The sequence below is a fragment of the Pyrus communis genome, chromosome 3 (genome assembly GCF_963583255.1).
Source record: "Pyrus communis chromosome 3, drPyrComm1.1, whole genome shotgun sequence".
Lineage (NCBI taxonomy): Eukaryota > Viridiplantae > Streptophyta > Magnoliopsida > Rosales > Rosaceae > Pyrus > Pyrus communis.
This window is the reverse complement of record NC_084805.1, coordinates 24297883-24321146: the sequence shown is the minus strand read 5'-3', so window position 1 is coordinate 24321146 and position 23264 is coordinate 24297883. Positions and strand designations below refer to the sequence as shown.

The 23264-nt window shown below is 38.1% G+C and overlaps 4 protein-coding genes across 4 annotated transcripts; all 4 read left to right on the top strand.

The window, feature by feature from the left end:
* The first annotated feature begins 3867 nt into the window (after nt 1–3867).
* On the top strand, nt 3868–4386 carry LOC137728483 (pathogenesis-related protein PR-1-like). Its single transcript, XM_068467259.1, has one exon. The coding sequence runs from the start codon at nt 3868–3870 to the stop codon at nt 4384–4386; it is 519 nt and encodes a 172-aa protein (XP_068323360.1).
* A 2561-nt stretch (nt 4387–6947) lies between these two features.
* Nucleotides 6948–11266, top strand: LOC137730008 (E3 ubiquitin-protein ligase WAV3-like). The gene is made up of 2 exons (XM_068469068.1): nt 6948–7254; nt 8931–11266. Exons 1-2 carry the CDS (start codon nt 7021–7023, stop codon nt 10749–10751), a joined length of 2055 nt encoding a protein of 684 aa, XP_068325169.1. The 5' UTR covers nt 6948–7020; the 3' UTR covers nt 10752–11266.
* A 717-nt stretch (nt 11267–11983) lies between these two features.
* LOC137727652 (vacuolar sorting protein 3-like) lies at nt 11984–21230 on the top strand. Its single transcript, XM_068466477.1, has 15 exons — nt 11984–12142; nt 12583–13847; nt 14091–14366; nt 14876–15072; nt 15202–15343; nt 16041–16313; nt 16462–16534; nt 17351–17399; nt 17768–18056; nt 18247–18302; nt 18831–18899; nt 19031–19142; nt 19361–19450; nt 19688–19858; nt 20384–21230. Exons 2-15 carry the CDS (start codon nt 12717–12719, stop codon nt 20474–20476), a joined length of 3021 nt encoding a protein of 1006 aa, XP_068322578.1. The 5' UTR covers nt 11984–12142; nt 12583–12716; the 3' UTR covers nt 20477–21230.
* A 248-nt stretch (nt 21231–21478) lies between these two features.
* Nucleotides 21479–22559, top strand: LOC137727653 (photosystem I reaction center subunit III, chloroplastic-like). Its single transcript, XM_068466478.1, has one exon. The coding sequence runs from the start codon at nt 21762–21764 to the stop codon at nt 22449–22451; it is 690 nt and encodes a 229-aa protein (XP_068322579.1). The 5' UTR covers nt 21479–21761; the 3' UTR covers nt 22452–22559.
* The last annotated feature ends 705 nt before the right edge of the window (nt 22560–23264 follow it).

The window sequence follows — 23264 nt, the reverse complement described above, 5'->3', positions numbered from 1 at the left end:
ACAAACCGATACTATGAAACTCGTGAAACACTATGAAAGAATATGAAACACATAAAATAATTTTTCTAATTACTTTAGCCGTTAGATTTAAATTTGGACCATTGATTTTTTTTTTTTAACCATTGAATTTGATCATATTAGATCTTAGTAATTCAATTTAGTGAATTTATAAATATGAAACTAAAAAAAGTACACATATATAGTGGGTCATGAGTTTTGGATTAAAAGTCATATTTGCCCTATAAGGGTTGGAGTAAGTTGAGGTAAGTTTAGAACCTAAAATTTGAGTTTTACTCCAAAAATTAGATCTTAGTATAAATAATATCGTTTGTTAGAAAAAAAAATTCCCTTGGTATTTAATTAAGTTGAAAAAGCTATGATTATCTAGAATTGTAGAAAAATACTTCATAAAACGGATTAATATATATTGCATAATATTCAAATAATATATATGGGATGTTACCCGTCAAAGACTTATCTAATCATGACTTGTACTGATGCAAGATAAATTCTGAAATCACAATAACAAAATCACATATTTAATAAGGGAATTGTTATTGGCATTTAAAAAATCTTATTCTATATTCCAAACTTTCTATATTTGAAAAGAAAAATACACTTATGAGGAATGTAGAATAAGATTTTTGAAGTACCAATAACATTTCCCTTCAATAAATCAATACACGCTTAGTACAATATTAAGCGTATCTACTATGAGTAGGAACCAACCCTTAATAGTCTCATAAACTTGTTAATCCAATTCATCCATGCATATGTATGCTTAATATTTGTAGAATTTTCAATTTTTGCGTTTTAGGAGAGTGTATGCTTCGAACAAACGAGGGGTGTTTCCAAAAGAGTTTGTGGCTATGTGATATCTCACATTTTTGTATGAAACTTTTTTCCAATCCCTTTCTTTGTTTTTGGCTCATCAAAATTATCAGCGGTACGAATTTCATGAAGTCTAATTCTTTACCATTGTCATAATAGTCTTCCTCGCTCAAATAGGGTTTGAGAGATGAGAATCGAGAAGGAGATTGACTCTAATTAAGAATACGCTAACGTATTTCATTGTATTTTTGAGTTTTTAATTTTAATTTTTAAATACCAAAAAAAAGAGTTAACATAGTTAAGTAATAGGACAAGTGTCAAAAAAATTAACGAAGAGAGACAATGGATACACAAAAATGGGGACAACAAACTTGTGGCCCCAACACACACCCGACACCCAGTCACCTTGCTCCATTGGCGTGTCACCCCGCTCTGGTGGCCGCTTGTCTCTCTCTCTCTCTCTCTCTCTCTCTCTCTCATGTCAGAATAATCTCATCCATGGAGATTATACATCATACAAACCAATTTTTACATCAAACCTGAAACACATGGAAGTAACCAACACAACTTTCTCAAAGGTTGAAAATTTATTTAATAAAGAAGTTAAGTATGATTAGGAGATGAAACACACAATAAACAAATAGGTGTATAATAAGCGTACACCAACGATAATGCTCCTTTTTTCTTTATCTTTTGGAAGCATATTGGTCGTTGAACCCCGCCAGATCACTTGAGGCAACAAATTCAGGCCCCGCGTTCTATTCGTTTCTATTGTCCCCCCAAAAAAGTGACCGTTAGAAATTCGAACGTTACAAGACTATCGTTTTCCGGTCCCACATTTTTAATTCCTGTCACTCACGTTGCTCTTCTGGACAGAATCAGAAACCTCCAGATCACCATACTTCACTCCACAAACTACTAATTATATATACTCCCTCTCAGTCTCATCAGAATTCAAAACTCAAACGAAGGAGGAAAGCTTTGGAGAAGTGAAAGTAGCAGCAGCAACCAGAACAAGAAAGGGAGACATGGGCATGGTGGTGGTGATCTCTCTGCCTTTTATTTTGTTCACCATACTCCTGGGTTTCGGGTGCTACTTCTTCGGGAGAGCGAGAGGGCGAAAGGACGCGATCGCCACGGCTCAGGTTTACGGGATGCCTGCTCCTCCGCCAGGAGCTACTAACTCTCTCCCTTCCTCTCCTCCACCACATCCTTTCAAGCATGACAACTCTGCCAATGTTTAAACTCAACAAATTGTGTGTGCTTTTTTGTTTTTATTATTTCATATTTGTTTTGGTGAGAATTCTGAGCCATGTATATGTATATTTGTTGTAAACTTGAGTTTAGAGTTTGCAGAGCCTCTTCTTTATTTAGTTCAAACTCTTTTGGATGACTGTTCTGGAATCGCTAGAGCCAGATTAATTATTCTTAATTAGTGTTTGTTTTTTTATTTATTTCTTCTTCTATGTTACCGAAAAAAAATAAAATATTAGCATGATTGAATCGAAAAGTTGAAGAAAAAAGAAAATTGATATATAATACTAGAAGCACAACAGAAAAATCAGTTCCACAACCAAAGTAATTGTCCGTGAAGGACTTGCCCACGTTGCTGGAGAAGCCACGAAAAACCGTCACCTCTTGCTCTGCGCTATACGCCGGCGGCTCATACAGAGCTGGCCCATGGGCTTTGCGAGGTGTGCCACCCCACTGGGCCCAGAAAATAAGTGGCCACTAAAAAATTATGTTAGCCCAAGAGTTAAAGAAGTTGAAGAGTTCCTAGCCCAATGAGTGGTTTCATATAAGAACCCAATTAGTTTATGCGATTGACTGCTAGCCCACTAAAAAAAGATAAATTACATTTTATCTCTTTAGCTTTTAATTCAATTGCAATCTCATACCTTATTTTTAAAATTTGCACTGTCATACATTAATATATAATTTCATTACAATATCATATTTTCATTTTATCACTTTAGGTTTACACCTAGGTAGCAGTCGTGGGGCTCACTCCACTGCCGAACTACATAAAGAAATTTTTCATTATGCCCAGTACACAATTAGTACACCATGTATCATATCATTATATAAGTGAGAACTTTTATTTTTTACGTTTTTAATTTTTTGACATGTGTATCTCACAATTCGTATAATTTTTTGACATGGTATACCATTTCATATTCTAGGCACATTGAAAAATCTCTCTGACTAAGCCATGTCATCAGCGATTGACTAGTGTGCTGATGAGGGTGTACCCCTCTCTGCCCCACATGAACTCATGTGCTGGTCAAAAGACAGAGATGCCTAGTGCAGTCGTTTAAAATAAATATTATCTGTTGAGGAATGCATGATTAGTTGCTAATTGCTATGCAAATTGTAATTAAAATATGTACAAAAATAAATCCCATTGGACCCATACTAATATAAAATAGAATTAGCACTCAAAATTTCGGTTTTTCATCCTTCACATTCTTTGATGCATGTGTTAGTACAAGCACGTGGAGGGATTCCTCTCATCATTCATCACCACGAGAGGGAAAAACCATAAGAACATGTGAAACGATTCGTTCTCAGTCAATATACCAAATAACAAAACAAAAATCTAACACCAAGATTAATAATAATTAATGTGTTAATTAAACAGGTTTTTATCTGTCCAATTAGTAATCTTAACGTCTCGCCAACAAATTATTTTTTAGTATCTTGATTCTTGACATGATATGAGGTTAATTCTAATATTAACATTCTATTCTTATTTTACGTGAAACAAACAAGTTGTGTAAAATTTTGTCAAATTTAAACTTCTGTTCGAAGCAAATACAAGTTGTATACTTTCTTTGAATTTGTTGTTTTTGCTTATATTTTTGACAATTATTATCTAAAATAATTAGCAATAAAAAAAAAACCATCTATATATAACCCTACCTCCTTTGGAGATGCTCATGTCTTGATCTACATAAGCACCCAACACACACTCTCTCTCTCTCTCTCTCTCTCTCTCTCTCTCTCTCTCTCTCTCTCTCTCTCTCTCATAGAACTATGAAATTATTTTCAGGTGGTATGTTAGGGACCTACCTCCTCATTTCCACACTGTTTTGGCCATCTCTTTCTAAGCCTCATGAACTACGGTCCCCCACTCCCAACAACACCGTTCAACAATTTTTGATCCCTCACAACACTCAGAGATCAAGGCTCGGTCTCCGCCCTCTCAAATGGAGCCGAAAACTGGAGAAATACGCTTCGTGGTGGGCGCACCAGAGGCAAGAAGACTGCTCCTTGGTTCATTCGAACAGCAAATTTGGCGAGAACCTCTTCTGGGGCAGCGGTCGAGATTGGAAGCCGGGTGACGCAGTTGCAGCATGGGCGCAAGAGAGAAGTTACTATACTTATAGGACGAATTCCTGTGCTCAGAACAAAGATTGCTGGCATTATACTCAGATGGTTTGGAGGCGGAGCTTGAAGATTGGTTGCTCCAAAGTTACATGTAAGGGTGGAGATACATTCATGGTTTGTATCTATGACCCCCCGGGTAACTTTATAGGCCAAAAACCATATTGATTAATGAGTATACGATAATTAAGATTAATGAGCTTCCCAATACATAATATGATGTATTATATAGTACCACAAGATTTTCTTCGGGATGTTCTTTTAGATGTTCGTGACGTTCAGGTCTTAATGTACTTTAAACTTGATAAGAAAATGTAAAATAGTACTTAATGTTATGAATAAATAAATGAGAGAGAAACTTTACTAGAAATTGAAACACGGGTTTCTATGTGTCCCATGCTACGCGGGTTAGAGCGCAAGCTAGTGATGCTTTTGGCTGCTGAACTCTCGCCATCTAGGGTACGGCACTCCACCACTTCGCCTAGCAGCACGACACTATGAAATGAGAGTGATGTATCTCTCTTTTGATTTCTTATACTGGTATATATGTCAGTGAAATAGTGTAAACGGAAGGGACAGTATTGTAGCTTTTGCTTTCTTCTGGTGTGCCAAAAATGGTAGCAGAAAAACCATTTATATAGAGGGCTACAAAGTTCTCTACACAGCAAGTTGGCAGAAGAAAAGGAAATGCATATAGGTAAAAAACCCAAAACGCTTTAAAACTACATGCATAGGTCGATAATAAAGAAAAGAAAGCCTCCTGCAACAGGAATGCCAAATAGTAACGTGCGTCGTCCGTTCATTTTCCTTCTATAAACACTCAATATATATTGGTCTTTTGTCATATGCATGCCTTATGTATGACCCTGAGAGATTTTTCAGTGTGACCGTCATACGAGATAATACATCACGTGTTTCTATATAAATGATAGGTTATGTGTGTTAAAAAGTTAATAACTTAAAAATTAAAATTTTTCATCACTTGCATAAAAACACGTGGTGTATCATCTCTGTTCCCGTCACAACTAAAAATTTCTCGTATGACCCTTTTGCCACATCAGCTTGATAACCCAAAGAAGAGTAACATGAAATTGAGAAATTTGCCTTTGTGGAAATTGAGAAACTTGCCTTTGTGGAATTACTCCAAAGAAGAGTAACATTATAATAAGGCTTTTTTTTATTAGCGCCCCACAATATGTTGAATACACCCCTCGTTAAAATTTAAAATTAAATGGCTTACATATCTAATATGTAATAACAATTTCGACCTTATAAGGTTTTACAAAAAATAAAAATTCAAATTACTTTTCACATGTATATCACAAGTTTATTTATCTTCTTCAACTCATAAAACCACTTTCATCCTCCATTATGGAATTAATGAAACTACAAATACGTTAATTGAAAAAATTATTCTTGATGAATGAAACATAAAATCAATGTTTCAAAAGCTTTACATGAGGTAAGGCTTCGTATTTTCATTGTTTTAGTGATTTCAGTCGCCAAAATATTGGCAGTGATATCACAGTATTGATTCTTTTGCAATCATTTAGTTTAATTGCAGTGAGACTAATGAGACGCTCCATTGATAGGGACAATACTTCTATCGATGTCCATGTCAAATCTAATACACTTATATTCCTGGAAAGCTCAGAAAACTCGTCACGAGATGAGCAGCAATCTATACAAAAATAACCAGAGACCTTTAGCTTACAATTGCTGTTTGGAAGTTTCTTAAGGTCTTTGCAATCTCCAATATCCAAAGAAGAAATTTTTGGTGACACCAAACTGATGGAGGCAACTCCTTTATACCACTGCCACGTAGACTTAAGAATTCAATATTGCTTGGCATCTTCGGAAGGGAGGCAGATTGTCTGCCCTCCTGTTACCGTGTCATTCCCATTCCCTTCTATTTGTGTAATCACGGTTAAGTCACGTCAACAGAAGAACAGACAATCTGCCTATCTTCAAAAGATACCTGAGACTCGTGCACTCTCCAAGTTTAAGAAAAGTAAGCTTGTAAAGATATTGAAAATACGAAGAAATTGCAACCAAACTTTTACGGTCAAAAAGATTTATATGCCCAAGTTTTTTACTTACAGAAAGATTTGGAGCTTCAGTTGGGTTTTGGGAGGAAGTCATATTGAGCACTTTTAATTTCATAAGACTCTGTAAAAAATTGAAAAGAAACAGCAATGGAGGAACGCATATTGAACACTTTTAATTGCATAAGATTCTGTAAAAAAATTGAACAGAAACAGCAAGAATCAATACCTTAGCATGATTAATTTTCTGCATGATTGCATATTATAAAAGCAGTAAAAAAAACAAAAAAAAACTGCTGATAGAAAATATAAGGTATATAGCAAGATTGTGAGATGTGAGGGTATTATAGGAAACTAAATGAGATGTATTAAGATAGGTTTTAATTAAAAAATACAAATATATATATTAAATATATAAGATGTATTCAATAATACGTGTGGTTTCAATATAATAAACCGTAAAAAAAACCGATTAAGGTAATACGTGCCCATTGCTAGCCCAAAAACCAAAAATCAAATCTTTCCGATTTTTGCTGATTCGTCCCCTGATTTCCCTTGACCCACTCCCCCTCTCTCTCTTTCTCTCTCTAAAAAGTACACACCCTTCTCTCTCCTCGTAAAAAAATACGACCAGTACACACCCACCCCTCCCACCACCCACCATGCCATAACTCACCCTCAGCTTTTTTGTTTCGCTTCGTTTTTCTCACCCTCTCTCTCTCTCTCTTGGTGAAGATTCCTCTCATTCACTACAACAATGGCCGCTGCTACGTGGCGGAAGCTGAAGAAGTCACTGACGCACAAGCTCTCATTCCGCTCCTCCGATTCGTCGTCCACCTCGTCGGCGTCGGCGTCTGCGTCTCGGCCGCCTCGTCCTCCTCCTGCCGCCTTAACCTCCTCCGCCACCCTCCGCCCCTCTCCGTCGTCTCGCACCTCCTCCTCCTCCATCTCCTCCAAGCTTTCCCGCAGCTTCAGCTCTCGCATCTCCAAGGTCAGTAATTACTACTCTCATCTACACATTATCCATTCCTTCAATTCAATCTTCTTATCGAATTAATTTTCCGATCAGCCTGCAATTATTAATTAATTAGTTAGTTAATTATCCCTAGTCGCCGTTCTGCGGCCTGTTTGGTTCCCGAGAAAGTCCGCCCGGGATCTCAGTCCTCTGTTAATATCTCGTGTCTCGTTGTTTTGTCGCCGGCGAGATTTGGACCACGAGCTTTCCGGCGAGGGAGCGAGTGAGTTGAGTGTTAAATTGCCGCGCCAGCTGTTATTTTTCCCAAACAAACCGGCCATCGTTTTCTGACTAATTAAGTTGGTTCGCCAATTGACCAATATACCCCTATTGTTTTGGTGTATTTACGGGTGGTGGGTTTCGCTTTGTCGGTTTCTTCGGTGGCAGTTTGGGGATTTGGAGTAGGGCCTTTGACCACGTTTCTTTCTGTTTAATTTTGTTGGAGTAATTAGAAAATTACGTTTCTCTCTGTTTAGGTGTGTAAAACGTTGCTCGTTAAGTCTCTATCCGGTGGGTTTTCAATTAATTAAATCTGTATTTATTTATTTCAGCTGCCCATAAATTTACAGAAACAGACCGTTTTGTTTTTGTTTTTATGAATTTATTCTATTTTGACTAATCTAGTAAATAAAAAGAAATGCTAAGGGGAACTCTCAAAATATTGTGCCGAGAATTCTCGTTTAACGGTGGCAAAAAGTCCATGAATAATCCTTTTTTGAGAGTCTGTTAGGTTCTCAAGCCAAGGGAAGAGTCCAATCTAAAAGACTAGTCCAATAGGTGGGAGGATCCAAAGGCTTAAGAACCCCTACACCTCCATAATTGTAGTCGACGTGGGATCATAACATTACACCATCCTTTGGAAGCCGACGCCCATGGTGACCCTTACTCTGGTAGCTTTCACCTAGGCTCTGATACCAATGTTAGGTTCTCAAGCCCAAGGAAGAGCCCAACCCAAAAGACTAGTCCAATAGGTGGGAGGATCCCAAGGACTTAAGAACCCCTACACCCCCATAAATATAGTCGATGTGGGATCATAACAGAGTCCCCTTAAATAAAAGTAGAATGTGAATTGTTCTTTTGAGCTAACTAGTTTTTAATTTGGCCGTATTTTTTGACAAAGATGAAATCTTTTTTTTTACATATTTCACACATTTAAAGTTTCCCTAATAGTTCCCAACATAGTTTTGACGGGTCTTGGTGGAAATCTTCAATGATTTTCTTGTTAAAAGTCAATGACTTTGAGGTCAAGAAAGCCGAAAAGTCAAAGCTTTATTTTGCACGCCCTAGCAATTATTATGTCATATCATCTTTCGGTAGTCAAGGAGATGACAACGTATCTCATTTTGTGGATAATTTTACAACAATTTTGGTTATGAAATTCTAGTTTCCGAATTCGGATAGTTGCTAAGATTTGTTTGTACTGTGTTTATTGTGACTCTTGGTCTTGAATGACTCGAGTTGAGCACAATAGCTTTCAGTGCTTAACATTGTAACACTTTGACAGGCTATGCATGTGGCGAAAATTCTGTTCGTTCAATTTGGTTGATCGCAGCCTTCTCTGTTTGTGTTATTTTTTAGACAATTGTTGAAAGGTAAATGTATTGGTATGCTCATCTCATGACTGACAGTTGTTTAAATTCTTTCGTGCACAGAAAAATTGCGCCATTTGCCTGAGTAACCTGAGAGCAGGGCAAGGCCAAGCCATCTTCACTGCTGAGTGCTCCCACTCTTTCCACTTCGTTTGCATTGCCAACAATGTCAAACATGGAAATATTTGCTGCCCCATCTGCCGTTCCAAGTGGAATGATGTGCCTTTCCAAGCTCCCATCAACGTTGCAGATACTCAACAAAACCACTTGGGTCACATCCATAACAGTTTTAACCATCGTTACCAGTCTCACCTCCCATTGCTGCCCCAGGTCCATCCCGAGCCACTAAGCTTCTCAGATGATGAGCCTCTCCTGTCCACCTCACCTGGTCGATTCTCTGGCCCCCAAAATGTTGCAATCAGGGCTTATACAGAGTACTCTGCTATCCCTGTTGCAGAATCTCGTCCAACATTTCCTGTTCTTGTCAGCGTTCGAGCACCACCCCTTCAAGGAGGTGCGAACAGCCATGGCCGTATCCCCATTGACCTTGTAACAGTTCTGGATGTAAGTGGCAGCATGTTTGGCACAAAAATTGCCCTTCTCAAGCGTGCTGTCAGATTTGTCATACAAAACTTGGGGCCTTATGACCGGCTTGCCATAGTTTCATTCTCAACTACTGCTAAAAGGGTCTTTCCTCTCCGAAGAATGACTGTTGATGGTCGTGAAAGTGCCTTTCTAGCAGTCGAGTCTCTTAGAGCAAATGGTGGAACCGACATTGTTGGAGGACTCAAGAAAGGAGTTCAGGTCCTTGAAGAACGCCGGGCAAGGAATCCAGTTTCTAGCATCATCCTCTTATCTGATGGAAGAGACAATTGCAACTATGACTCACAGAATACTTCAAGTCCAAACCGGGTCTCTGAGTTCTTGAACCAATTGCCTGCTTCGGTACATTGTAGCAATGTTCCCATCCACACATTTGGGTTTGGCACTGACCATGATGCCACTACTATGCATGCTATATCTGATTCATCCAGTGGCACCTTTTCCTTCATTGAGTCAGTTGCTATGATACAAGATGCCTTTGCCATGTGCATTGGTGGTCTTCTCAGTGTTGTGGCTCAGGAACTTCGACTCACAGTTAGGTCAGCATCGCACGGGGTGCAGATTGTATCAATACCATCAGGAAGTCATGTGAGTGAGATTTCTGACGAGTGTCAACAAGGTGCTGTTGATGTTGGAAATATGTATGCAGAAGAGGAGAAACAGTTTCTCGTGTACCTTTTAGTTCCAACATCATCAGCAACTGGAAACAGGGAAGGCATAAGGAAGACATCACTGTTAGATGTGTCATGCGTGTACAAGGATCTAGGCTCAAATGAGTTAACCCATGTACAAGGTGAGAGAGTAGAGATATTAAGACCCGAGATTTGGTCCCCTGCAGATGAGGCAGTGTGTTTGGAGGTCGACCGTCAGAGGAATAGAATTCTGGTAGCTGAAGGTATTGCAGAGGCACAAGTAATGGCTGAAATGGGAAATCTAGAAGGTGCACAGGCTATTTTGGCACAACGAATAGCAACCATCTTAACATCACCTGCAGCACAAGCTGGGGATGGTCTCTGTAATTGTCTGGAAGCTGAGCTTCGAGAAATCAGGGATAGAATGGCTAGTATGGAATCATACACGCAGACCGGGCGTGCTTATGTTCTTTCAGGGTTAAGCTCACATTCATGGCAGAGAGCCACAACTAGGGGTGACATGACAACCCAGATTATGACCATGAATGAAGGTGGAAACTCACGCAGCAGCGCCGTTGGCTATGAGACACCTACTATGGTTAACATGGTAAGGATGTCGCAGAATCTTGGGGCTAATCGCACGGCTTAGCTTCAACAAGTAATCGAGCCTCATAGCCTGACTTCATTTTTCGGTAAGGTGTGAATACGGATATACAGCATTCATCCTCAGATTAATTCATACGAGGCTGATAGTATTAGTAACTGGTACTTTCAAAAGTAACCTTTTATAAATTCTGACAGCAGCAGCAGCAGTAGTCATCTTCATGCTTAATCCTGCTGCTTGTTTTGATGGTTTACACATGATTTTCCTTCACAATTTGATGGATATTCGAGTAGTTGAGATTCTTACGGGAAGTTAATATTCTATAATTTGTTTCATCTCTTGTGGTAAGGACTGAGGATTATGTTTATATCTTTTATCTTCTGGTCTGGTGATTGTGTTTGTACTACGCGATCGGAGTTTAAATCCGGAACTGAAAATCTATCCAGACTATCCTTCATCCGGATAGATATGTCCCTGTGAGGGGCTAGGGCGATCTTTACATGATTTGGCCATGTCCGTACCCTCTTCAAAAGGAAGGCTTAGATCGTTCAAATCTTACGCGTGAGGGATGTGAACCCTACTAGGCAAAGAATGAATCCGAACTTTCTCACAAAACTGAAAATGGCTTAGATTCGCAAATGCATCAACAACAAAATTGACGTGTTCAAATCACATGACGAAACTAAACCGGATTTGTTGAGAGTAAAAAGCCAAATGAATCTAGAAATTAGGGATCAAATTCAAATTTGAGAATCATGACTTGAAATGAATTGCGACCATATTAACTATGAAAATAGAATCAAACTAGAAGATTTTATATTTTATATTTTGGCAAAATATTTCCTTGCTAGCATCACATTGTCATTTCACGCCACAAATAACCAATTCGAGCTAGCTTAAAATAAATTACGAAGATTTCATGCACTATACATAACACGTGTATTTTCATAACAAATTTATTTATATGATACTTATAATATTTTATAATACTACGTCTCAATGATATTAATTTTATATAAAATTTAACTGTGCATAAGAGTGATTAAAAGACTATGTATACAATCTAACTATTAAATTTTTGTACCAATTAATTACATACTAAGAAAGAAAAATTAAAATTAACACCACAAACACTTTCCAATATTAAGCTCATATTTACGAATTAAAAATAAAAAAATATAAAAAAAAGAAAAAAAAGATAAAGAGAAAGAACAAAAGACGGTGGAGGAAATATAGCCTACAGGAATTGACGTTGGAACAAATAAAAAAAAAATGAAAAGAAAAAGAAAAATGAAACTTTGACGTCTGGTGATGCTACTGTTAGGTGAAATTCTCGAACTTGCGAACAGTTTGGCATTTCCCACCACCATAGAAGCTTTGGCAGTCTCCGCCTTGCTCCGTCGACTTCCTGCGATCACCGTCGTCTAGCTTCTCAAGTATGAATGTTCTCTTAATTTTTTCATCTTTTTAGCTATTTTTCTTTTAAATTCTGTTCGATCTACAAAAAATGATTAATTAGACTGAGAAAGAAGCAAAATTGACACTGTTTTCGCCGGTTTCTGTCTTTTACATTGACGGAAATTGGGGGATGCCATTAATTTTGCTCTTGATTTTTTAGTGATTGGCAAAGTGAGAATTTGGTATATTGTTCTAATGCACGAGAGCTTGAATTTGTGTTGCATTTGAGTGGTGTATTTTTGGTTTGTCTGATAAAATTTGATCTTGTAGATTATTACTATGTAGAAAATATATTGAAACAATGCTGACATTTCGATAATCGGGTTGTTGTTTATCCGTGCAATTCAATCGATATTCGACATGGGGTTGCTGTAATAGCTCTAGTAATAGTCTACTTACTTTTTTTTGTGCTCTACAGCTCAATGGATTACAGTGCTGAGCGTTGTAATTAGTTTTGAGTTACTTGCAATTTCGGGTGGTATTTTCTTGTAATGTTTGTTGACCGAAAAAAGGATCTTGTAATGTTCATCGGCAAGCACTAGCCCTTTATACATGGCCAAGCCCGAACCTAGAGGTCGCACTGTCCTTGAACCACTGTCATTGTTCAACCTCTCTGACCACTCTCGTGCACGAGTTACATCACTCGCTATCTCCACGGTCTCCGACTCACAATGTCTAGTCTACCTTGGGACCCAGTTTGGAATCCTGCTTTTGCTCTCTGTAAATCCCAATGATCAATCCCCATCTGATCCTTCCAACAACCCTTCAATCCCACAAAACATTTCGTTTTTGCGAAAAGTTTTGGTTGGCAATTCCTCAGTAGAGTCTATCCAAGTGTTTGGTGAGATTGGGAAGCTCTTGGTGCTTTTGGATGGATTTTTGTTTTTGGTTGATTCGCTTCTGTTACAGCCCGTGAAAAGATTGAGTTTCTTGAGAGGAATTTCTGTCATCACAAGGAGGCTGCGAAGCAGTGAATCAGAATGCTCGAATTTGTCAGGTCTTAGTAATTCATCAGAGTATACAAGCACAAGTCAGCGGTTTTTGCAAAAGTTTGGAAGTGGGATCAGAACAAATGGCTCAAAAACGAAAGAAACTGTGCAGCAGCGTATAGGCCATCATGTTTTCTCTATTGTGATTGGTAAAAGATTGGTATTGGTAGAGCTTGTTTTGAGTAATAGAGTAGGTAAAAGTGACCAAGACATTGATGATGGGTCTTTTGTAATTCTGAAGGAAATTCAGTGTATTGATGGGGTTATGGCCATGGTATGGCTCAATGATTCGATAATTGTCAGTACGGTTAATGGATATAGTTTGTTTTCATGTGTTACCGGACAAAGTGGTGTAATATTTTCGCTACCGGATGTTTCTAGTCTGCCACGGCTTAAATTGTTGTGTAAAGAATGGAATGTGCTTTTGTTGGTGGACAATGTTGGCATCATAGCTAATGCACATGGGCAGCCGGTTGGTGGTAGCTTGGTGTTCCATAGTAACCTGGATTCTATTGGGGAGATATCTTCATATGTGGTCATTGCAAGGGATGGAAAGCTGGAGTTGTATCATAAGAAAACAGGTAGATGTATTCAGATGATCACTTTTGGTGGTGAAGGGGTAGGAGGGCCTTGCATTGTTGCAGATGAGGAAGATGGAAGTGGAAAACTTCTTCTTGTTGCAACCCCCTCCAAGGTATGGGAAAATATCGATCTAGTGATTTATTTTTTATTTTTTATTTTTTATTTTTTTATATTATTATTAAGGGGAGTAGGGAGTTTCGAACCTGGGAAGCATGGGTAGAAACCCAACACCCTATTCACTTGGATATTGGACCAGATGCTCGATTTAATGATTATCCATACTCTTAGCTTCGTTGCAGACGTGAACAAATTAAAGATTTTTATTTGTTGTCCTTTCCATGTTGCAAATTTCTAGGTTGTTTGCTATCGGAAATTACCATCTGAAGAACAAATTAAAGATCTATTGAGAAAAAAGAACTTCAAGGAAGCTATCTCCTTGGTGGAGGATCTTGAGTGTGAGGGTGAATTATCAAAGGATATGCTCTCGTTTGTTCATGCTCAAGTGGGGTTTCTCTTGCTTTTTGACTTGCATTTTGAGGAAGCAGTGAATCACTTTTTGCAGTCTGAGACAATGCAGCCTTCTGAAGTATTTCCATTCATAATGAGAGATCCGAATCGATGGTCATTACTGGTATGATATTTTTTGCTCATAACCAGGGGATATGGTCACATATAATATCTTCCTATATGAATAAAACTCACATATGCTGTCTCTGCCTTACTAAAAAACGAGAGGAGTGTTTCCTTTAAAATATAATTGCTCGTCAAAAGGTGTAAGAAGAAAATCAGGACACGGAGTGTGATACTCATTAGAATGTCAAGACTAATATTCTTGTTGTATTTTCTTGGGGATGTTAGATTACTAGGAAAAAAAAATACATAGGCAATGTGTAGTTCAAGAGAAAAGATTGCATAATTATATTCAATTTATCATTTATACTATTTCTTTATGTAACAATCAATACTACATTGTGAATGCGAAGAATTGTGAAAGACTCGCACGCTTGCAATCTTAGCCTGCATTTATGCTGCATTTAGCACGAACATATGTACTTCTATTACGAGCTTGCTGATTTTCATGTTGTAGTGCTGTTAAGCTTCTGAGTTTTGTAATCATAGTATTTGAACTTGCGTTTTCAGGTTCCTAGAAACCGCTATTGGGGTTTGCATCCTCCCCCTGCGCCTCTGGAAGATGTTGTGGATGATGGGTTGATGGCAATTCAAAGAGCAATCTTTCTTAGGAAAGCAGGTGTAGAAACTGTGGTAGATGATGCATTTCTCCTGAATCCACCAAATAGGGATAAATTGTTGGAGTCTGCCATCAAATCAATTACAAGGTGACTACATCACTTCTGGTTTTTCGTTAAATGTTTTTCTATTGTTTTCTGTTGCATCTTTTTATTTAATTTCACAACTATCTTGTACTTGGATTATAGTAACTTTTTCAATATATATTCTTGCTACAGGTATTTGGAGGTTTCTCGTGAGAAAGAGTTGACTCCATCAGTGAAGGAGGGAGTTGACACCCTATTAATGTACCTCTACAGAGCCTTGAATAATGTTTATGACATGGAGAAGCTGGCATCATCAGAGAATTCTTGTGTTGTGGTATGTTTTCCCACTCTCATATATTCGTTTTACCATGCCAAAGGATTTTTGCTTTTACAACTTTCCTAAATCAGGAGTTCCTGTTTCCTTACTGCATTATTTCTAGTCTTCTTGAATTTGAAGTAAATCGGAGTATATTAAGTTATTAACTGTTAATAAAATCAAAGGCAAAACAAGTTGTGTTTTCATTGTAGACCTGTTTATCCATTGATTTCATCCACTCTAGGATATCTTCTTTTTTCATTTATACCATAATATGAATCAGAGAAAGTGATGTAGCGATTGTTAGGATTAGAAAAGAAGATTGATGGTTAGTGTAGTTGAATGAAAAACTAAGATGAAATTGACAAAAAATTCCCTTAATTTGGACCATAGTAAAGCTGCAAATTGTATTGCCGGGGGCCTGGGTCAGACCTGATTTGTATTTAATTGCTAAGAGACAGTTTTGGGATTTTAACCAACTAGAAAGGGCACACCATATGATGGTATCAAATGCAAGGACCATGCAACATGTCTTCTAGTTGAAGACATTATATCAATGTTTGGTTTTGGAATAGCAACATACTTAATAGGCCTCAAGACAATGCACTGTTAGGATGTTGGCCAACAATCTTAGCATTCCCATGCATTGAAAAACAGAGGCTATTGTCTGGAGCCTGCTTGAAGGATGACTGTAGAACTTGCATGGGCGGTGCAGGAGGATTTGGAAACTTTGTTAGATGACTCCGGGCATTTACGTACGCTTGCCTTCCTATATGCAAGTAAAGGAATTAGCTCAAAGGCTCTTGGTATCTGGCGCATCTTGGCAAGAAATTATTCATCTGGCCTTTGGAAAGACCCCATGTTGGAGAGTGGTTCACAGGATGGTGGTACAAATATCATCTCTGGTAAGGAGACTGCTGCAGCTGAAGCATCAAAGCTTCTCGAGGAGTCATCTGATCCAAACCTTGTTCTTCAACATCTTGGATGGGTACATGTTAATTATCTGCAGAGTTGTTCCTTATTTATCTTGGATGGTTTGTTTTGTTTTATTTTTGAAGTTTGAAATTTTTTGAAAAATCTTATGGTTTGTGCTTCGCAACTCCCTTGTTTAATTAGGAGTTGGTTGGTATTGTTAGGTTGCAGATATCAACCAGGTTTTTGCAGTTCAGGTTTTGACATCAGAGAAAAGAGCTAATCAACTTCCACCAGGTGGATCTTTGATCTCCCAGTAATTTTGGTTTTGATGTGTGTTTTTTTGGTTACCACTTGTGTAGAAAATGACATCTAGGCAAGTATCCAGTTTAAAGGTGAGTGATGTATAAGAAGTTTACACCTTTATGTCTGTGCCATTGGCTAGCTACCCCAAGCAGTAGCGGAGCATAATGTGAGGAGGGGCCTCACAACATGAAAAGTTGTAGTAAATTGCATTTTTGGAAAATCAATCAAGTTCAGTACAGAGAACTAAAAACATTGTACAAACTCAAACACTTGAATATGAAGTAAGAGTTAAGCATGAAAGATTTGAAAATATAACAGAAGGACTAAAGAAATGACAAAGAAAAGTTGATAGCAAAAGGAGGGGAAGGGAAGTCTGCACTGAAATAAGAGAGATGGAGTGAAAAACGAGGCATGTAAAAGGAAAATAGAGTTTAGATTAAGAAGGGGCACACTTGAATTTAATGGTTTCCACTGATAAGGTGCAGCAACAACAATATGTTATTGTAGCAAGAAAAAAGGCAGGATGGGCCCAAGACTATTCTGGTCCCTTAGTAGCTCCACCTCTGACCCCAAGCATGCATCTAGGCATTCATTTGGAAAATCCCTTTGAAGTAGGGCATCAAAACAATTCAAAACTTTATTTTGCTGTATCAGCCTTTTGTATTTTGTTTCTTTTTAAAAAAATACAAGCCTTTTATATTAGTGTGTGTGTTATGCTGCTATCTGTATGGCATGAAAGCTAATAAATGGTTATCAATAATGCATCTGAAAGTTTTAATTTACTTGAGAAATTCTCTTTTACTGCAGATGAAGTTATTGCAGCTATTGATCCAAAGAAGGTGGAGATTTTTCAAAGGTATGTCAATTACATAGACCACAGTACAGCTTTTTCTTGAGACTTTTCAGAAAGGTGGAAAGGTATAGAATGTAGCCATGTATGCACTGGGAGACTTTTCATGGTAATATTTATTTAACCAACTGTACCATTATAACTTTACAATGCAACCATGCTAACCACCTGTGTTTTCGTAAAAGTGCTATTCTTATTATCTTACTGTTCCAGCCATTTGTTTTGTCAAACGCATTTGCAATATTTATTTTTTCCTTGGTTGCCTTTACTGTGTTATGTACTTATTACTTATCAGAAAGAAAAACAGAAGTTTCTTCCTTATGTGATGTGACCTTCAATGTATAGAATTGGGTTTTACCTCTTTATGTGCACAGGTACCTTCAGTGGTTGATTGAAGACCAAGAATACAGTGACAGTCAGTTCCACACATTATATGCTCTCTCACTTGCCAAGTCAGCAATTGAAGCATTTCAAGCAGATATTGCCTCGCAAAACCTTGGTCCTGGAAGGATAGAAGAGACAAACATTTCTGATGATGGAACAAGTTTGATATTTCAAAGTCCTGTTCGGGAAAGACTGCAGATGTTTTTAGAGTCTTCAGACTTGTATGACCCAGAGGAGGTTCTAGACTTAATCGAGGGATCAGAATTGTGGTCGGAGAAGGTCTGTCATAACCATATATGGACCTTGTCTTGAATTCTGTTTTAGAACCCTGGCTACCTGAATACACAAATTATTTACAATGTGCCATTGGACAAGTTAATTATTAAGTTGTGGTCATTAGCTGTTGGGCCAATTATAGACTGCATTGATACTGCTACTGCTACTTTCTGATTCTCGATTTATTTATCAGGCTATTCTTTACAAGAAACTAGGGCAAGAGGCATTGGTGCTCCAAATTTTAGCCTTGTAAGTTTCATCTTGCTTTCTGAAAAATCTGCAACAATACATTAGTTGCTACTTCATCTGGGTATCATTTATAATTAATGCGGCACAAGTTGATGGTTGCTTCGATGTGGTTCCCCAATTTTGTTTTCCTGAGAATGATAAGTTTCAGTATTATCTTGACAATGGGGTTTCTTTTGTGCATTTCTTAAATTTTTACACCTATCTTATTTTGTGAAGTTCGAAAAAGTCACGTGTTCAGCAATTTCTTGCATCACATAAGGTTTATGACTAGTAGTATTAGTAAAATCTTATGGTATAGGGTTTAGGTAAAGAAATTGTTCCACATAGTATTTAAGTAACTGAGCTTTGGGGGTTTCCCTTCCCCAGCCCCATCCCCCACCCCCCAATTATATTTTTTACATTATGCGGTGTCGAATATGCTTCAGTTATGGGGTTTCATAGTAAGTTGAGAAGTGTTGGCCTATGGTCTAACATAGGGTTTCCTTGCTTTTTAAGTTTTGTGTGAACTAACATACAGTGGCTTTTTAGGAAGCTGGAAAACAGTGAAGCTGCTGAGCAATATTGTGCTGAGATTGGGAGACCTGATGTCTATATGCAGTTAGTTCTCTCTCTCTCTCTCCACATGCACAAGGACACAAAACACCCATAAACACACATGCGAAGTATGCGTATGATGTATTTAAAATTGCTTCTCAATTTTCCTTTTTGTTTGTGCTGTGAGAACTCAGGTTACTTGATATGTATTTGGATCCGCAAGATGGTAAGGAGCCTATGTTTAAAGCTGCTGTTCGCCTACTCCACAATCATGGGGAATCATTGGATCCTTTGCAAGTTTTAGAGGTATCAGACTCTCTCTCTCTCTCTCTCTCTCTCTCTCTCTCTCTCTCTCAGAGATTTCTGGGAAATCAGTGGGGAGCGGAGAAAACTGAAGTTTGCACAATTGCACATACATTTTTGTTTGGTTACTTCTACATTATTAGCAAGATTCTAATTTTGGGGACTCAAGAGTCTTATAATGTTTCTCATTTTCTGCGCAAAATTCTGGTTTGATGTTGCAGAGATTGTCCCCAGATATGCCTCTTGAACTTGCTTCTGAGACTATACTAAGAATGCTGAGAGCTCGACTTCATCATCACCGTCAAGGAAGGGTAAGTTTTGTGTTTGAGATTCTTGTCATTCTTCCTTAAGATCGTGAAATATTATTTAATTGGTTTTTTTTTTTTTTTTTTTTTTTTTTTTTTTTTTTTGGGTGGGTATTGAGCTATGTTCTCCATATCATAAGGAAATTAGTGAATCTATTTTTTCTTAAGTTGCTTGCACGTAGCATGTCCATGTTTCGTGCTTTTCATTCCTTATCTTGAGCCAATACATTAATTGCTTTTCAGATTGTGCACAATCTGTCACGTGCTTTAGATACAGATGCAAGTTTAGCAATATTGGAGGAAAAGTCAAGGCATGTGCAGATCAATGATGAAAGCCTTTGTGATTCTTGCCATGCACGCCTTGGAACTAAACTATTTGCTATGTACCCGGATGACACCATAGTCTGTTACAAGGTTAGTAATGTTGACCTTTCATTACGCACTGAGGATGATTTTTTTCTTTTAATCTTGATTGTCCCACCTTTCATAACTTATTACTAACGCCTTACCAGACAGCCCCACGTCTATTTTCGATCATATATTTTTCAATTTTCTGTTGGCAGAAAAATCTGGTATTGTACTTTTTCTAAGATGTCTCATATGGTTCGCTGTTGAGACACAGGAAAATACATGCAATTTGTGTGAGTATGAACTATTATCTAGATCCCCTCCCTCGGTATTTATAATGGATAATACTCTTAAATATCATGACAATGGCTTGAACCGCTCCATACTCTACTAAGAAAGGAAAATATAGGCGAACCACTATGGTGACCTGTTACATGCAACAAGATTGTACAACCTTCCAGTTTCAAATGTTCATTCAGCTTTAATGCAAAACAAAATTTCTTAAGCAGATTTATATCTAATGGCCACCCTATGTTAATTGTTCATGGCTAGTAATAAGGTTTTTCTAAATTAACATCCTTTCTTGTGCAGTGTTTCCGTCGTCAGGGTGAGTCTACATCAGTCACTGGTCGCAACTTTAAACAAGATGTCCTAGTGAAACCGGGTTGGCTTGTGACCCGGTAATCCAAATGGTGATGCGATAATGAAACCGAAGATTGAGGCTGGTCTGTGCCTCTGAGTCCATGCTTTTTCTTTGAGGGTCAGGATCAGGTTCTTAGCAACTCAAAAGTCATCTCCAGGCCCCAATTTCGTAATTCATTGTTCGATAAAGGATGCTCCATACCATGCCATTATTCCCTTCTCATGGAATACATGTGTTTCTTTGAATCATCATCAAGCCCACCATTGTGATAGGGAAAAACTTCAAGCATGATATCATGGCTACCAGGATCTGTTGTGACCCGAGTCTCTAGAGGAACACGTAGTTTAGAAGTTTGAGATCCGGCTAATCCATTCCTTCCCAGAATCAGGAATAACACCGCGAGTTTGCATAGCATGAGTTGAAATGACCAAGAGTTTGCCGCATAGTGGAGGGATCAGCATTCTTCATCGCTCAGTTCTGTAGATATGCTGAACGTAAACTTCCTTCTGCACTATGATAAAAATGTCGTTACATTCAGAAAATTTTGACAAATGTTTGTAATGTGACGGTATCTATATCGGATGGCTGATAACGGAGGAGGGATGTTGATGTTAGACGCTTATACGTTGTGCATTGTTATTACTTACAAAGGGAATTTCCAAGTTATAAGTTGGGAGTTGTTTTATGATGTTTGGTAAATTCGAACAGGTAAAAAATGTGATCCGGTTTTCTCAACTTGTTTATATTTAAGACAAAAAGGGAAAGAAAAGAGATTTATATCTGTATATGTTGGTGATATTTGTGCCATATCTGAATACGGAGACAAGCGTTTATTACGTGATAAGCATTTATTTGTCCAATTTATTACGTGACAACCGTATTAGACGAGTGGTTCACTCTTTAAGCACGCAGCCTACGTGCATTAAATAAACGACGCAATTTTAACTATATCTTGGTTGCAAGAAGAATTTATCTTGAATATGAGTGTTTTCCCTTATAAATATGCTTGTGAAACATTTGGATCAAGCTAATGGGAAGCACTGAAACCCACACAAGGCATGGTAGACTTTCTCATTATCTGCATATGATTTTAAGAGTAGGATAGATTGAGAGAAAATCTGAATCAACCCCCAACCAATTACAATCATCCAACTCAGCCTCCTTACTCCCTTCACCCTATCCACTCTCCCTCCTCTCTCCTCCACCACCAGTCTCTATTCCTCCAAGATTCTAAAACCCTGCCCTCCACACTCTCACTTCCAAGTTCTCCTCCTTCCTCTCTGCTCCTCCTCACAAACCCTAAACAAAAATAGAGGAAAAAAAACCATGTCTCTCACAATTCCCACAAACCTTTCAAAACCCATGTTTCAGCCAAAACTTAGCTCCCCATTGGCCACAAAGCTGCCAAGAACCGTGGTCTTCTGCTCTGCCTCCCCAAACCCTAACCCTACCCCTGAGAAAATATCGACTGCATCGCCCATGCAGGCGTTCTCCACTGCACTCGCACTCTCCTCCATCCTCATTGGCTCAGCTCCCATGCCTGCAGTTGCTGACATCTCGGGACTCACCCCATGCAAAGACTCCAAGCAGTTCGCCAAGCGTGAGAAGCAGCAGATCAAAAAACTCGAGTCCTCACTGAAGCTCTATGCACCCGACAGTGCACCCGCCCTAGCCATCAAGGCCACCATAGAGAAGACTCAGAGGAGGTTTTCCAACTACGGCAAGCAGGGTTTGCTTTGTGGGTCGGATGGGCTCCCCCATTTGATTGTCAGCGGTGACCAGAGGCACTGGGGTGAGTTTATCACTCCTGGTATTTTGTTCCTGTACATTGCTGGGTGGATCGGGTGGGTTGGGAGGAGCTACTTGATTGCCATTAGGGATGATAAGAAGCCGACGCAGAAGGAGATCATCATTGATGTGCCTTTGGCTGCTAGCTTGGTTTTCAGAGGCTTCAGCTGGCCTGTGGCTGCTTACAGAGAGTTAGTGAATGGTGAACTTGTTGCCAAGGACGTTTGAGCTTCTTTTTCTTATTCGTTTTTAATTTCTTTGTATAATTTGTAAAATTACTTGGAATTATATGTACCAAATGCTTGTGTTTGAAACTGATCCCACTTAACATTTCTATTTCTATTTGTGCTATACCTAAGCATAGTTTAGTATTACCCTCATATGGTAGTATGATACTCATTTGTCATTTGAAAATACTTGGAAGTCATTTCAGATCACAGTTTGGGGTGTGTGTACAAACTTATTTTTTTGTTATTTTAGTGAGGCTTTTGCAGACTGTAATTTGTAGGTAAGTAATAATGATTTACATGAAAATCTGTAGATTAATTTTGCAAATGATATAGGGATGAACATACTTCAACAAGGTGATGCCATTTAGCCTCAAAAAAAGACTTACACAAAATTTTTCATTGTCACCTAATATTTAGTTCATGATGCTTGTCAGTGAACATATTGCATTTAGATTATGCATAATCAATCCTTAATAGATCCTGCGCATATGGTTGTATGTAGACAATTCAAGAATTTGTTTTGATACAAATCATAGTAATTTTCATTGTTTAGGTAATTGTCATCACGTAACAGTTCGTGACGCTTGTCAGTCTCACATATTGTGCGTAGAGTAAACAATTCACAATTAATCCTCGATAATCAACGGTGTGGTTATATGTAGACAATTCAAGAACTTTTATGATACAAAATCTTCAAGAAAAAAAGACTAAACATAGTAATTTTCATTGGTTAGGTAATTGTCTGTCACGTAACAGTTAGTTTGTGACGCTTGTCAGTACGCATATTAAGTGTACAAAAATTCATATAAAA